This window comes from Aulostomus chinensis, chromosome 13 (assembly GCF_037954235.1).
Source record: "Aulostomus chinensis isolate RoL2024-O1b breed Wild chromosome 13, RoL_Achi_v1.0, whole genome shotgun sequence".
Taxonomy (NCBI): Eukaryota; Metazoa; Chordata; class Actinopteri; order Syngnathiformes; family Aulostomidae; genus Aulostomus; species Aulostomus chinensis.
The window spans coordinates 18,418,767-18,435,000 of record NC_141332.1 but is presented as its reverse complement, the minus strand read 5'-3'; the positions used below and the strand labels follow the sequence as shown (position 1 = coordinate 18,435,000).

The 16,234-nt window shown below is 42.4% G+C and overlaps 1 protein-coding gene across 5 annotated transcripts in view; it reads left to right on the top strand.

The window, feature by feature from the left end:
- The window catches only part of dlg3 (discs, large homolog 3 (Drosophila)), a 79,309-nt gene that overhangs the window by 40,242 nt on the left and 22,833 nt on the right, over positions 1 to 16,234 (top strand). For 3 of the 5 annotated variants that reach the window (XM_086221838.1, XM_086221836.1, XM_086221837.1), the window contains 7 exons: positions 5,994 to 6,047; positions 6,566 to 6,616; positions 7,778 to 7,902; positions 8,263 to 8,432; positions 8,597 to 8,733; positions 9,598 to 9,742; positions 10,936 to 11,080. In XM_086221838.1, coding sequence (XP_086077964.1) covers positions 5,994 to 6,047; positions 6,566 to 6,616; positions 7,778 to 7,902; positions 8,263 to 8,432; positions 8,597 to 8,733; positions 9,598 to 9,742; positions 10,936 to 11,080 — 827 coding nt within the window. Of the gene's footprint in view, positions 1 to 5,993; positions 6,048 to 6,565; positions 6,617 to 7,777; positions 7,903 to 8,262; positions 8,433 to 8,596; positions 8,734 to 9,597; positions 9,745 to 10,919; positions 11,081 to 16,234 lie in introns of all 5 variants that reach the window. The other 2 variants (XM_086221835.1, XM_086221834.1) reach the window with 1 other exon arrangement.

Here is a 16,234-nt window from a genome sequence, read left to right as displayed (position 1 = left end):
TGTGGAAGTGTTTGCTAAGGAGGAAGGGGTTATTGCTCTGTCAGCATGCCGTCACTACACACACACACTTTTATTCTTCCCTTCAAGTTACCTGTGAGGAAGCTGAGGGTCTGAAAGAAGTTAAGTTGGCAGGTGAAGAAGAGCCGCCAGTGTTCAGCATTGCTATAAATTAATAATATCATGAGCTTTGTCTGCTTTTTGAAAATGCTTTTCGTGTTATGGCCATTTATTTATCACACATTCAATACATAAGAAAGGCAGCGGACAAACCTAAATTTAGAGGAAAAAAAGACTTTTTTGTGATACAACCTGGTTTATAATTTAACTCACAAATTGTGTGGTTGGGATTCATGACTTGAAACACACAGGAAGATATGTGACATTTAGTTAAATTTAGTTTAACTTTAGATGTTAGAGTGTGATACTTGTGCAAGAACAGACCCGCATCAACTGCAGTGAGGGCCCTGAGAGGTGTAACAGAGGGATGTTGCTAAGTGGGCCTGCTCTAACCAATACTGTGCAAGCACCGGTTGCTATGGGAACACATTGATTATTTAACAATTTAGATGAAGCCTGTGCCCTGCCAGGGTTCAGTGGGAGTCTTCTCCGCTTTACTGTCTCAAGGGCCTGGTGAGTGTTATGTGGTGCATTGCCTCCGGGACATGATACACCTCCACCACCACGCTCAGAGACAAGAGACAGACTCAACTGACAGAGGGACATTATTGAGGGATAGATGAATGAGAAGAGAGAGAGAAAACTTGGTTGTGTGTGAATTTTCCTCCCTCCTGGTGGTCAGTGGATGCTCTCATGCTGAGGAAGCAGTCTGGACTTGTTGTCTGTATGCATGAGTTCTTTGTGTCCAGGATAGCCACTTGCCTCCATGTCTGCTACAAAAAAACAAACATCAAAGCTGCTGCAACCCTCATTTCTATTGCAGGTGGGACACTTAAGATCAAGAGGCATTAGTGATTAGTCTTTTAATTAAAGGGAATTTTTCTTCTAATCGTACACCCTTTTTACATATCCTGCCCATATGGAGTCTATCGCAAAAATATTTAATATCTACCAACCTCTGAGGGAGATATCTAGCTTTTCGCTGCTAAATACTCCATTATGGTCTCAGGCTAGCTGCTGTTACTTTGTCCATCTGCCTTTTAAGTTCTGGGAAGATATTGTACAGTGGAAATTTAGGTGTTTTCCAGGGACTTTGTGGGTTAGAGAATCCTAACCGTGGATGCTAAATGTAGACGTTGCCCGAAACTGTAAGCCTGCAGATTTGGAAAGTTTCTTGATTTATGTTATGTTATTTGAATCCAAAGGCAGTCAAGAACAAAGATAACGTAGCCTGTTCTTGCTGTCACTACACTGAATATATGAAAAACATCTGTCCTTAAGCATTTATTAATTTCTGCCTCTGGGAGAGCCAGAAACAGTAAAATTCCCCCAAACTATTGTATGACGAGCATTTTTAATCCCATCACCACCATTCAGGCTCTTCTTTGTGATGTCATGCATCCCCTGAAATCTCTCTTTAAAAAAAAAAAAAAAAAAAAAACAGCTAACAAAACTCTCTGCATGAGAGATACAAAATCAGCAGCAGTTTAAAGTTGACACTCAACTTACTGGTATTACCAGTATTACCAGGGTTATAAGAGTTAGGCAGAGCAAAATCAAAACAACGATGCCATTCCGCTGGACAAAGCTTGACGGTGACCTTTGTCCCCCTGAGGTGCTCGACCAAGAAACTGCTGTTTCCTGTCAGACCAGTCAGTCTTCTCATTGCAGTTTCATAGACCTGGACCCGGGATGTACCGTCTCTGCAGTTCCATCACTACGATTAAGTGATTTCACATCACCAGTGGATCCTCTGTTATTATGATGAAACTAACTCGAGCTGCTCCAGATCTGGATCAAGTCTCCTGACTGCCACTGACCCACATCTGCAGCTGTTAACCGCTTCACCTATTGAACCACTTGGAGTTCCCTGACCCACATTCACCTGCATCACACACACATTCATCCCCTCCTGGACTGGCATCAGTCTTCTGTCTTGTCTTCTTTAATTCCACCCTCAATTATCAAGATACTCCAAATGTCCCCTGTTGGCCTTCTAGAAGATATGTCCTAAACTTCAGTGGGTTTCAGATCTTATGATAATATCAAGTACTAGTAGGTGCCTGTCAATCTCAAGATGGGAGGATAATCTCTATTAATCTGAATAATTTGATTAAACTGCAAAAGTGTTAAACAAACTGAGGTCTCTAATATTGAGATTATCTTCCTGTATTCTTTTTGTTTGCTTGTAATGTGTGTCTGAGATGGAGGGATTATGCAGCAATCCCAGACTAGGATAATACTAGGTTTTTTTTGTTTGTTTTTTTCAGGACCTGTGATTATTGTCTTTCAGTTTGACTTGCAGGTTCACTGATCCCATCAGGCCGTGTTGGTCCACTACATATGATAAGCAGTGGAATACTGTAGCAGGTATATTTTGCTCCATGTGGTTTCAGCAGTGGATTCAGTAGCTTAGTGTGTCGGTCACTGAGGGACAATAGTAATCAGTGTATTCCCCTGTGTTGCCATCAGGCTGCTACCACATCAGCTACTGGCTGTGTGGACATTCTGTTCTAAGGCTTACAACTTCCTTTCACTGAAATTGCTGCTATTGTCTATAATCCCATGATATGTTCGCTATTAAACAGTGTGGATTTTGATAATGTGCTTTGAGTTGGGTTTAAGATGTGAATGTGCAAACACAAGTGCAGACGTGAGCATCTGTTCGGTCCATATGCAGATTACAGCAAAGGCCTGTTTATGCTGACTTGGGGGGGCAGCCACAGCTGTCCCGAGTCATAGCACATCACCGCCAAGTGGAGTGGAGCAGGTCAAGTCTACAGCTGTGGTTTAGTTGGAGAACAACCTTCAGTGCTGTCGGAAACTCACTCCAGAGGAACTTGGAAGAATTGACTCTCTGAAATGAAAAAGCAGTGTCTTATACTTAATCAGATCATTCAAAAGTATGTTCTTGTGAATACATAAGATTTGTGGAAGGGCCTCTTAATACGAACCAGTATAGTTTTAGACATTTGCATATCCAAAGTGTCACAGGCATTGCAACAGAGTTCCATCACTGATATAGAGCTGTATATTAGCAGTGTGATGATCTAAACTAATTTGTCAGCTTCTTCTTGTTTCATCCACATTCCCTTCTGCTTCCCTCCTACTTTAAAATGTACTGCATGATACAATAAGAGGATGAGCAGTTCATATAATTATTATAATTATAATAATAATAATTATTATTATTATTATTATAGCTGTTAGCAGGACATCTAAAAAATGAATAGACTGATTTTGATGGAATGCAATGGAAAGATACTACAAGGAACAAGTGATTTAGAGGTTATCTGGATCAAACTGTAGTTCCTGAAAGAGCTATTAGTGGTTATTTTCTGAATGTTCGGGATGAATTTGGATCGAATTCCAGTTGAAATGGTTGGAGGAAAAACATTTTGGCTTCTGAGAATCACAACCTGAACCTTTGCTCTAGAAGACCCTTTTTTTTGCAGAATGAACAACGTATGAACAGATTTTGATGGTACTATTTTTGTTCTTTATCCATGTGGTAAACGCCTTATCGGCCTTCGTTGTGGTTTATAGGTTTTTGTGTTTGTGTGTGTGTGTGTGTGTGTGTATAAATCTGCTCAAATATTCCATTCCATTCCAAAATTATATAATTAAAACATGTTTTTACTCTTTTTGCTGTTAATGTAGTGCATTTTTGGAAACACTCATTTTTTATTTTCATGAACAGATGAGGATTACAACAAGGAAATATGATCCCGAGTACTAAAAGTTCCTAAGTACTGGTTCAGTTTTGTGTAACCTTCTCATCACTGAACTGACATTTACATCCAACATATCCTTGTGTATACTACTAGACACACACCATGCAGGCGATGCTGAGGAATTAGGATGAAGATCAGACAGGCCCAGGCCAAGTCTGCATACATCAGTTAGACAGAGGTGAGGGGGTGAGCGTAGGTGGGGAGGGGAAGGAGGGCAGATGTAAGGTAGTGATTTTCTCCAGGATGTTGGACCTGGGGAAGTGTAAGGTCCCAAAGCAGCGCTGTCAGCATCCCCTCACCCACACAGCTCAATCAAATCAATAAATAGTAGACAGCCAGTGTGCTGAACAAGAGGACGGACGTGAAGCTTCTCTTCAACTCGTCTCCGTCTCCACCCTGGCAGCTCTCCTTAGAGCCCTCAGCTCTGCAGGCCTAGTGTGGAGAGAGAAACACCAGGTGGCACAATAGAGCTGAGCTGGAGACTTCAGTGAAATGAATATTTAACTCTGTTATATATTCTTATAATATATAATATACTTCTTGAAAAAGGTGATCTGTATATCACATTTGAATATGTCAAATTCAAAGCAAAATCTAGGGTTTCACAAAACAACATTTATACCAGAAATCATTAATAATGATATATTTGAGTTCACCGAACGTTTCTGATAATTAAATAGCAGATGAGACATCAGAACTCCCAGAGAACATCAGAACATCTGTAACACTGCCACAAACAGCTTGATGATCATGGCTGGTTTGTTGATTGATATTGGGATGAATCAAGAAGACACTCACTTGTGTTGCCCGTAAGAAATGTGTGCAAACTGTACAAACATTTTTTAAAGCAAAAGTGACAGTTAAAGATATCAAGTGTTGCCCATCCAAATGCATTAACAATATAGAGGCTCTGAAGGGGCAAATTAAAATGAAGTTTCTTGTGTCCATTGGAAACTGTCTCATATGAACCAGTGGCCAGAAAATATTTGGCTAAAACCATTCAAGCCAAAACCATCACCAACAACAGCTGTAATTTTGTGTCCCATCTACATTGCTGCAGTACAGACTTTTCTGTTTCCATCTTTATTTTCCATGTTATGAGTATTCAATTGTTTGTGTGTTTTACTGGATTGATTCAATGTAGTTGGGGAGTAAGGGGTGTAGTGAGAGTGTAGAGGTTGTATAGTAGACTTCTGGGAAGGTGTCAGGTCAGCACAGAGGTTTTGTGCCGTTGGTCTGCTTTTTATTTTTTTAGTCTCACTCACTCACTCACACACACACATATCGGTATTTATTTATTTATATGTGTAGAGGCAGGCTTTGGCTGTGGTATTTCATTTCCAAGCGCCTGTCTGTCAGTGAGATGAAGGGAAAACTGAATTGCTTTATTTCACACAGTGAGTTGGAGCATATCAAATGAAAAGTCACAGCCTGACCTTTACAAATATGGTTTTGCTTGTCTGGTGAGAAAAAACTTTTTTCATTTACATCAAATTTAACGAGCTCCACCCGGGAAGTAACATGGATTTGTTTGTCTGTTGTCAGGATTACTCATAAAAGTGAGGATGGTTATGGATTAAATTTGATTGGATATTAGGGTTTAAATTGACGGACTATAAGTAAAAACTGAACAATTAGGGAACAGTTAAAAAAACAAAACAATTAACGCCAAAAAAAGGCAGATGCTGCTTGCTATTGATTTAATCGTTAGTGATAGATAAATGGACAAAACTAATGCAGCTCAATATCTTTTAAGTTCTTTTAATTTCAATTAAGTGATTCCTGAACCAAAAATGGTCCATTTCTCATGTGATGCTACGTCTTATTTCTGAAGTGTGTTGAATTAACATATGAGGGTGGGCTTGAGACTATTGTCCCATATGTCATTTTTTTCTCCTATGCGGTGACTGTCGAATGTCTCGCTGTGGCAGTTAATAAGCGGCGGTCTCTTAGCCCCAGCCCTCATTCTCAGTCCTCACACCCCCTCCCAACATCCCTTATCCCAAAGAGACTCGCTGACTGTTCCCATGGCGTCCGTTCAGTTTGCTCCCAAGTGATAGCATGTGTGTGTGTGTACCGCATTACGTCTGTGTGCTGCCAGCCTCACACACTGAGATAATGTGTATCTCTTCATATTCACAGGCCAACCCTCCCCCCATCATTGTCAACGCAGACTCACTAGATGCAGGCCCTTATGTAAGTATCCGTTCTCTCTCCATACAGTATACATTTATCTCATTCACACTCCCTCTGTTTCCATGTATGTGTGTGTGTGTGTGTGTGTGTGTGTGTGTGTGTGTGTGTGTGTGCGAGTGTGTGTGTTTGTGTGGATGAAAGGGCCTCGTCCTGGTAGCAACATGCTGTTTGCCATGTGGACCGACATCCATTATCTCGTTGACCCTGACTGTTTGTGAAGAATGCTCTTTCTGTCGTTGCACATTTCGTGTCACAGCGCATGGGCATTTACAATTTTTTCTTTTTATATCTTAGCATGGATGCAATAGAAATTCATTTGAACATTTTTAGTCAGTAAAACAGACGAGTGCATGCATCTCACATCAGTGTATTTTTCCAGTAATCCCCTCTTTTGAATGGTTTTGGATGGTGAAGGATTTCAATTAAATGTTTGCATTTTTTTTGTTTAGCTGTTATTAGAAAGCGGCATAATTCAGTGTTGGCAATGTAACTAATTATTGTGCTTTTTAAATTGACAGGTAAATGGCAGTGATGGGATGTATAAATATGAGGAGATCATTTTAGAGAGGGTAAGTCCCCTGTTTTTATCTCTACATTTTGCTTTGTGGTTCTGCATGATGAGGTTTTCTCCCCACTAGGTGGTAGTAAACAGCTCACTTATTTACCCTTAAAAAAAAATGAATGTAAGGAAAAATATATAGATCAATGCTAATAAAAATTTGACGCTAAAGTTATAAGTGATACATCGCGATCTTAAGTGACGTGTTGCATGTGAACGCAGATGAAAACCATGAGGTATAGCTTTTTACGTAACCCCGATGCACATGTCATCAGCAGACGTGGCGAGTTTAAAGTGCTCTCCTGTTGAATTGTTCAGCAGGCTCCGCTGCACTTGTCAGCTGAGGTTCAGCTTGTAGTGGCACAGCTATATGTTTCAGCTCTCATTATTCCTCCCACATATATATGCACCTCGCAACCCAACCAGATATATGCACGTCTGTCTGTCCCTTTTTCACTCCAAGTGGCATTTCTGCATGCAGAAGCTTAAATAAACTATGCAAAGTCACACTTTAAAAGGTCTGTGGGTGTGTAACATTTGGTGGTAAGGCCCAGTGTACCTCTCTCCGCTCCAGAGCAGCACATTGGGAGGCCTCATCCTCCCACTGTCCTAATTTGTTGTGACTGTTGCTCATTAATTATAGAAAATAATAAAGTGAAGTCTTTTCTCAGCTGTCTTGTTTGCTGCCGTCTCTGTGTCCATGGCTGTCAGATGTAGCTGTGTGCTTGGACCCACTGGATCCAAATGGGTCTTCTGTTGTATCAGGGAAAAAAAGGACAGAAGATGGTTGTGTCAGCGAGTCTGAAGCTCTGGATCCTGCAGCAGAAATTTGGATCATAAATCCACTTGGTGCTGAGGACACAGGGCAGAGCATGCATCTCTGAGGGTTGATGGAATCAACATGGCATTTTCAATGAAGTGCTTTCTTCTAATGGAATTCATGGCATTATCATCTGTCACATGGGAGGACACACATGAACACGGACATCAGAAATGCCTAGAGAAATCCCCCTGAGCAGTTTGCATCTATCACACGTTCCTCTGAGATACCAATACACTTAGAAGCCATATTGCTCTGACCTTGAGCCTAGATTGGGTCCATCACTTACATCTAAGTGTGCATTGTTTAATGTACCCTACTGAGAATGCCAATCACAACATTTGTTTGCAGGGGAACTCTGGCCTGGGCTTTAGCATCGCTGGAGGAATAGACAATCCCCACATTCCTGATGATCCGGGAATTTTCATCACCAAGATTATCCCCGGAGGAGCAGCTGCAATGGATGGAAGGCTGGGGTAAGTTTCACTTGCTCCTCTTCCTCCTCCACCTCACATTGTCCTTTCCTTATGTTCTTTTTAAGCACCGTGCTGCAGCTGTCCTCTATTGTCTTTCCTTTGACGATCACCACCACCACCACTGCCATGTCCTGCCAGGCAGTAGTGTGTAGGAGGCAGCCCTCTTCCTCCAGGCTCGGTGTGCTTCCCAAAGTTATGATTCACTGGAAGACTAGAACATGTAACAATTATCATATGGGGTGCTTTGTATGTGCTTTCGGAGGTTCCTCATTACATCAGCCGTGTTGGAGTCTCTACTTCGTGTTGTTGTTGACTGACATTGTGGTGTGTGCAATATATTTAAAATACATCTCTCCGCAGGGTGAACGACTGTGTGCTGCGCGTGAATGATGTGGATGTGTCTGAGGTTGTTCACAGCAGGGCGGTGGAGGCCCTGAAGGAGGCAGGGCCTGTGGTACGGTTGCTGGTTCGGCGGAGGCAGGCCCCACCTGAGACGATTCTGGAGGTCAACCTGCTGAAAGGGCCTAAAGGTTAGGAGGGGAGATTACAGATATCAAACTCTATGATAGACATGTAGACATTCATGTCACATATTCAAATCAGTGCAGCAGTTATTAGCAACCAAGTCATGAAATATGTTGTAATATATACCAAACACAATTAATAACAATCACTGTAAATATTCCTTATCCAGGGCTTGGATTCAGCATCGCCGGAGGGATTGGCAACCAGCACATCCCAGGAGACAATAGCATCTATATCACCAAGATCATCGAAGGAGGAGCAGCTCAGAAAGATGGACGGCTGCAGACTGGAGACCGCCTGCTAGCTGTATGAGCCTTCACATCCCTCTGACTCATTCACACAGTTGTTCAGTGTAGCAACATTAGCAATGGCAATGACATCAAGGAGGCAGAATTCATCTGACATGCTACTGTCATTAAAACTCTTGATTTCCGTGGCTGGGGGCATGGCGACTGTACCAGAGGTGGTTATATACTCCACTTTGTCATTTTAAGCAAGAGAGTCACAACAATAGCATTCAAGCTCAATAACCAAGCTTTGATGGTTTGTCATGGGACTATAAATATGCATTAGAGTAAGTTACATTAAATGTGTTTAAAACAAAAACATGTTGAAAAAATAATAATTTAGTCATAGTAGGGTTTTTTTGATAAAGACGCATCAAAATGCAGCGATAATTTATGGTCATTATCAAAGCCATATATGATTTTAACATTTGTATCTTAGCAAATGTTCAATATTTGGATGCAACACAAATTTGCAGTTTCTATGTGTCTCAGAATGATGAAGGCTTAGATGGTTTTCAGTATTATAAAATCAAACATTTCTCCCTTCACATGTGCTCTACTATAGTTTAGTGTGGGATGTTCAAATACTTTTGACTGACAGTGCATGTCCAGGGAATTGAGTCTTAAAACTGTAGAAATTCAGAACATCTTCAAAACCTACCTACTGCTTTTGACCTCTGTTAACGCTGCACAACACACCAACCTTTCGTTCTGCTGTCGAAATGTACTGAAATCTCATAATACTTTGAAGCTGTGATTCATTATTGTGTTGGCTGGTGTGATGGCTTGTGCAATGTGTGACATTATCACAGTACGGTGTGGATGTTCAGGTGTTGATACAAAGACTTTATCCTCCTCTTTTCTTGACAATTGTCACATTCAGGTGAACAACATCGTGCTACAGGACGTGCGTCACGAGGAGGCAGTGGCAGCTCTGAAGAACACCTCTGATATGGTTTACCTCAAGGTGGCCAAGCCAGGACCTGTGCATCTCAATGACATGTATGCCCCCCCAGACTACTCCAGCAGTACGTATCTACCTCTCCCTGTTCTTGCTCCAAAGCTGGAACAGGATCATTTATAATAACACAAATTAACATTTATGTAGCTGTTTTGCACTGGCAGTCATCTTTCCTTTTTATCTGGAACAGAGATTTTTCAGCCTGCATGAATTTTAGTGTTGCATCACTGTTCTCTCCCCAAAACTTCTATGACCAGACACCCACATGGAGTGCGTGCACATACAGACACACACACACAGACACACACACACACACACAAAATCCTTCCCACAGCAACAACAAGCGCAGTTTTCTGCCTCCCACTGAGTGTGGATGGTTTCTCACATCCCACCTGCTCATGAGAGCCCACGATCTTGAGCTGCAGCATCTCCAATTCCCACAGAACAGTGATTTAGTTTCAGAGGGGGCTATTGGGGGGCTTATCGTATGCTTTGAATGTTCCTAGTTGTACGGATTTATGCAAGCAGATTTAACTTCACTCTAACCTCAATCACATGATGTGGATTTGAAATGCTTGGTTTATCTTGCTCTGTTGCGCTCATCAAGAATGTAAATTCAGGGGATAAAGGTGTTTTTCAAGCCTGTGATTTGTCTGTTGTAATCATGCATAGTTTGTCCTATTATGGGATTTAGTGAAGATGATTGGCAGATGAAAAATCTGTTTTGATTTTAATCAATGAACAAGCAAATCACAGTTTTTCTTCCTCGTTTTAAAAGATAACATGGTTTCATAAAACCTTGGTTTATGTTCTTTGGCCATTTTCATATCTTCAGTAACAACATTGTTCATATATTTTAAATGTTCTTTATACTATTGGAATATATTGTTACACAATAACCATGAAACGCAGCCAAAACAAGAGGGGTTTTTTGTAAATGGAGGAGAAAATGAAGCTGAGATGGTATGACTATAACCCATCAGTTAGTGGTTAATGGTTCCACTCTGGCCTGTGGTACCTGGGATTGATATATTTGTCCTTTTTATTTTTTTAACTGTACTTCAAATTCACATCTTGATAATTTTGACTTATATTCCTTGGCCCATGGTTATTTCCGATGGATGGAAATAATGGCCAAAGCTATGGAAAGGAAATATTTATGCAATAGGTAAATTTCATGTCAATACTTTTCAGTGTTGCACTTGTGCATGTAATGTAATCATTCTTTCTTTCCCCCTATTGGTCTGGCCCTCCCTCCAGCCTTCCCCACCATGGTGGATAACCACGTCAGCCACAACTACATGGGGGCAATGGAACCTAAGCCAGCATACCCGCCTCCCCAAGTCACCCCTTCCAGGTACTCGCCAGTCCCTCGCCACATGCTTGGGGAGGAAGATTTCACAAGGTAGGTGGCAGGCTGTTTCTACCATGAATGACTCTGCCCCCATATATTAATCATACTCACGCTGGCTCTGTGACTAAAGGTCGTGAAAGTGATAGCGTTTAGATCACTCCGCTCGGAGATATTCTTCTGTTATAAGTGGAAAAACAGCCTAACTTACATAAAATGAAATTCTAATTCTGCTGCAAACTCCTTCTAGTTGCTGTTCTTGGGTGTTGTAATAGCGTGGTGTGGTTTAAGAGATATGTACACACACAGTGGAAAAACTTCCTTCATGAAGGCTTTTGTGAAGCAAAACAATTGCTCGGTTTACATTTTGTAGCTCATCAGGGTCCTGATGGTGTCTTTAAAGCTGGGCAGTGTGTGGTGTCTATGCGCTGACCAAATGCTTTGCAGAGAGGCCTCTTGTCTCTTCTTGTTCTTGTTATGACTGTGTTTTAACCTTTGACCTCCTATCCAAGTAGTGGATCAGAAGTAGCATTCATAGAGGCTTGATTGGAGTGTCCCTCGAGGTCTTGAGTCATCTTAACCCACAGCTCTGGGGAGGAGGCTGTGTTCCCCCTGTGTGTGTGTGTGTGTGTGTGTGTGTGTGTGTGTGTGTGTGTGTGTGTGTGTGTGTGTGTGTGTGTGCGTGTGCATGACAGCATGCAGGCGTTGGTGTTTGTGTGATGGAGAGTCAAATGTGTTACTGGAGGAGAGTTTCGTTGTGTGGCTCTGTAATGTCCTTGTGTAAGCTGTCTTCGTAACTTGTATGTGCATATGTCGCATCTTTGTTGGTATGTGTGCTTTGTTTGTGTCCTACACTTGTCCCGTTCACTGTGATTCCTGTACCCCACAACAGGGCTGAACCAATATACAGTGTCATCCACAAACCTGGGGACAGCAAGGTGCCCCAGGCCCTCTACAGAGGCTTCTGTCCTTCCCCTGCTCCCTTGTGCCAAGGTCCACTCCCCTTCTCTGGCAGGTACTAACCTAGTCCATCATGCCTTGCTTAGCTAACCCACCTCTCTGTAGCTCAGGATCCAGATCTGGCATCAGATAGGAAGCAGGGACAGAGGCCACCTGCCTCATCATTAGCGGTGCCACATCTGTGCACAAACAGAAGAGATAGATGAAGAGGAAAAGGTTGCAAAGGACAGAAAAGTTAGGGGAGGGAGGGGATGGCAGGGAGTAGAGATCTTATTTTCAAACATCTCTTTTATTTCCCTGTCTCTGTTTGCATGTAAGTGTTTCCCCACCTCGTCTTCTTATCACACTGTTTCTATGCCGCTTCACTTGCTGCTTTTTACATTCATATGCCATACGTACATAAAGCCATTCTGAATAATTTATGACCTCATATGAATTCTAATTTCTTTAACAAGAAATTAGTCTATTTTTAATCTTGCACTGTTGTGTATGCTGTTTTTCTGTTCTATTCATCGTATTTACAGAGGCCTTAGTCATGATTTGTCCATCAATTTTCTACTAATCCACTTGCATCTCTGAATCTAAACAGCATTGCCCTGCCTGTCGGGGTTAAAAATGGAGTCATACCTGCTCTTCACAAACACATCTCCACAGGAGTGCAGCCGAAAGGGCTTCATGCTCCCACAAGCTGCTCAATTCCATCTGTCAGGAGGCATCTATAAGCCTCTGTCTTGAGCCAAGCTAGTTTCACTATGATAATATTCATAATATCTATCGGAACACCTACCTTTTTGTCTCTTTTTGGCATTAAGAATGTGCAAATGTCTCATGTTTGTTAGTGCAGTTGTTTGTTTCATTAATTTACATCATGCCTCACCTCATGGATGAGTGCTTCTGTGTGAGCCATTGCTTTTATGTTATGTGTTTGTGTTCGCGCATATTCCACGCATTGATGCCAATATGTGTTTTGTGTGTGTGTGTGTGTGTATGTGTGCGCGCGTGTGTATGCAAGAGAGAAAGACAGACTTCAGTGTTGCTGTTCGCCTGTGTTCAGAGGCAGGTCGTGGTTTTTAAAAGACAATACAGGAGGGTGGAAGAGCACAATGTGACATTGTGCTTTGCAGCAATGGTATGATTTGCCTGCTGCTATGTATATGTAAATAAATAAACATTGAGCCTTGTTGTTACCATAAATGTAACAGGGAGTGTGTGCCTGCACCAGTGGCAGCAGACAGTCCTGCAGCCGTCATGATTCATCTGTACGCTGGAAAAACCAGGCCATGCACTCAGGTCCTACCCCTCTCATCACCCATGCTGCCGGCACCCATCACATATTCAACACTGAGACATCTGTAACGTGCTGACACATAGGAGCACAGCACAATTTGAAGACAATTCACAATTAAGACACTATGGGTATACATCCTAAATCATCAGTGCAAATGAGAGCAGCCTGCATACCAAGAGTATACATGCACCTGTTTGCCCTCAGTAGAATTGGGTGTCATGTCTGCTGCATAATCATAAAACGAGAAGCTGACTTGATCCCAATCACAGCAGATGAGCATCCATCAGACTGACAGACATCTCCATCCAACCCCAGCAGCATCCCCACTGGCTCCAACTGCGAGGAGTTATTTTAGATGGATGCTATAGTAAGCACAGGCTTCCTGCAGAAGTAGAACAGGCTGGTTGTGAGGAATGAGTCAGAGCTTGTACCGGACTTCTGCCCATCTGCACATTCACCTCAATTGTGTCACCCACGCATCCCCCGCCCCGACCACCCCACGCCATCTGATATTACCCCCTTTCTGGTGAAAGCATAACTGCCTTGCATCCTTGTCTCCGTGGGCTCAACATGAGATAAAACCTCTCTGTTTAGCATGCATGTGTGGTGTAAACATATGTGTGTGCAGCAGTGACAGCAAGCATCTTCCTTATGCTGCTTATATCATGATTGCAGTTGTTAGACAGACACAACAGAGCTTTTAGATAAGCTGCTTTTTTGGAGCACAGCTCAGGTAAATACAGGAGTCTGAGCTAATCAGTGACTTTGACTGGTCAACTCAGTCATCGATAATGAAGCACACTTGAACCTCTGGGAAGGATTTACTGAAGCTGAAACAGGGGAGTTCAAAATACATGTAATCAACACAAATTCAGCTGAGTACTTGTCTTGGGTGTTAGTGTCATCGCTCCATGTTTATTTTTAGTCATGGTGAGAGGCATGAGATAAGACTATTACCTTACCAGTGAAGAAAATGTCAAATTAAAGGAAAGTAGCAGGCCAAGTGGAAGAAGAGGCAGTTAGGAAAAATCTGTGGATGAAGCAGAGAAAAAGAAGTAGCATTGAAATGTGTATTACCACTACTCCCCCATTTGGGGAAAAAAGGGACAAAGTGCTGCAAGAGATAGTGTCTGTCTATGGAAAATGGCGTCCATCTGCAGTGTCCACCATTAATCAGCCAAGCACAGCCAATTACTGGGCTGAGTCCAGGGCAGCATGACCCGCTGAACCCCACAGTCCAGATATCCATTCACAGCTTTAGGATTGAGCTGCAACCACTTCAGCCAAAACACTGAGGCAGACAAGGAGGAAAAAATAGCTGGGGTGGGGGTGGTGAGTTAGAGAAAGAAAGAGAAAGGGTTTTTACCGCTACAGCTGTTTACATTCCAGTAATGGATAAAAAGGTTGAGGGGGAAGGGAGGGTGGCAGGTCTGCTGATAGGCAGCGAGGGCTGTATTCAAATCTGCTGGAATTCTTTCACATATTTCCTGATAATATCTCAGCTATTTTTATTCTTCACATGAGAGGTGCAGGCTGTCACACACTCATGGAGAGCCCTTTCAAATAAAGATTTATTTGTCTTACAAAATTAGATAAAATCAAAGTTGCCTGAAAGTTCATGTGCTCCTGTGTTAGTTTACACTTGGACAAATTAGTAAGGAGCTACAGAGAAACTGTCTGTCTAGTCTCCAAAGGGCCAAGCTGACAAAGTGGAATGTTAGTGTGATGTATTGAAGGGGGGGCTGAACCTAATGCCATAGAGATGAAGGGACAGTCCTCACAACCTCTGATGCTCCTGATGTGGTCATTTCCAGATGTAAGAGATGTGGGATTTTGACCTCTCACTGTAGGACGGTGATTTGCGCGGGTGTGTTAGGGTTAAGCCTTGACTCGCTAGTGATGATTGGGAGAGTGTGCTGTGACAGCCTTAAGAGACGAGCTGTTTCTCATCACAGCACACAGGAATGAGATAGGCCGCGAACATATTTCCAGCCCCTCACAGTGGAGGACCAGATAGGAAGAAGAGACGAAGAGTAATGCTAAGCTGAGTACCGTAGCCACCATGTTCACAGTCAACATCTCATCCTCCATGTCGCTGGTGAGGAGTCTGCCTCAACGAACGGTTAGGAAATGTTCTTTCAGAAGCAAGCGCCGGGTCTGGAACTTAAGGTAACCGTGGAGATCTGGGTGTTATATAGAACTGGGACGAAACATTTGACTGCAGGCATGTCAGCCACTTAAAAAAAAAAAAAATTGTGGTTTGCTTAAAGGTTATGGGAAAAAATACAGAAATGTTTTGATCCTCCAGATCAAGATTCATGTTGATGCATCTTACAGTATTTCATGATCATAAAGTTGAACTATTTGAAGTCCTTGTTGCTCACCCTCTCTTTCAGTGAAATAATCAACTTTTTTTTCCAGGCAGTCATGGGGATGATTCTGAAAGTCTAGAATGCCTCCATCACTGGGAAAACAGTCTTAACAGCACGTTCGAGTGTAATCAGTAGGGCTTGAGTAGGAATTGTTGCTGGACCACTAATGAGAACCATGCAGTGTTTCTGTAAGGATGGAATGTGTGCGGCTGCATGCATGTACGTTTTTTATGTGTGCATTTGTATATCTGTGTGTGTGCGAGCGTGTGTATGAGTGAGTGAGTGAGAGAGGCAAAGAGGGAGGCCAGCACTGGGCTTCCTAGACTGTGAGTGTTTGCATTTGTGTGAAGTGTGTTCTCAGAGGGCTTTGCTGGACCACAGCAGCGGTTTGGCCTCTCAAGCATCTGAGGCAGTCTGAAAAGCGCTGCTGGAGGATGAGTCATAGCGGCTAAAGCTAAATCAGAGCTTGAGCTGCTCTGTCAAGCAGGATGTGGCTCATTTTGTCTGTGTACGTTAATATGAGTGGGTGTTAAAAGTGTGCACACATGAATACACCTATGAGATTAGAAGTCCTATAGCCAGTGGATA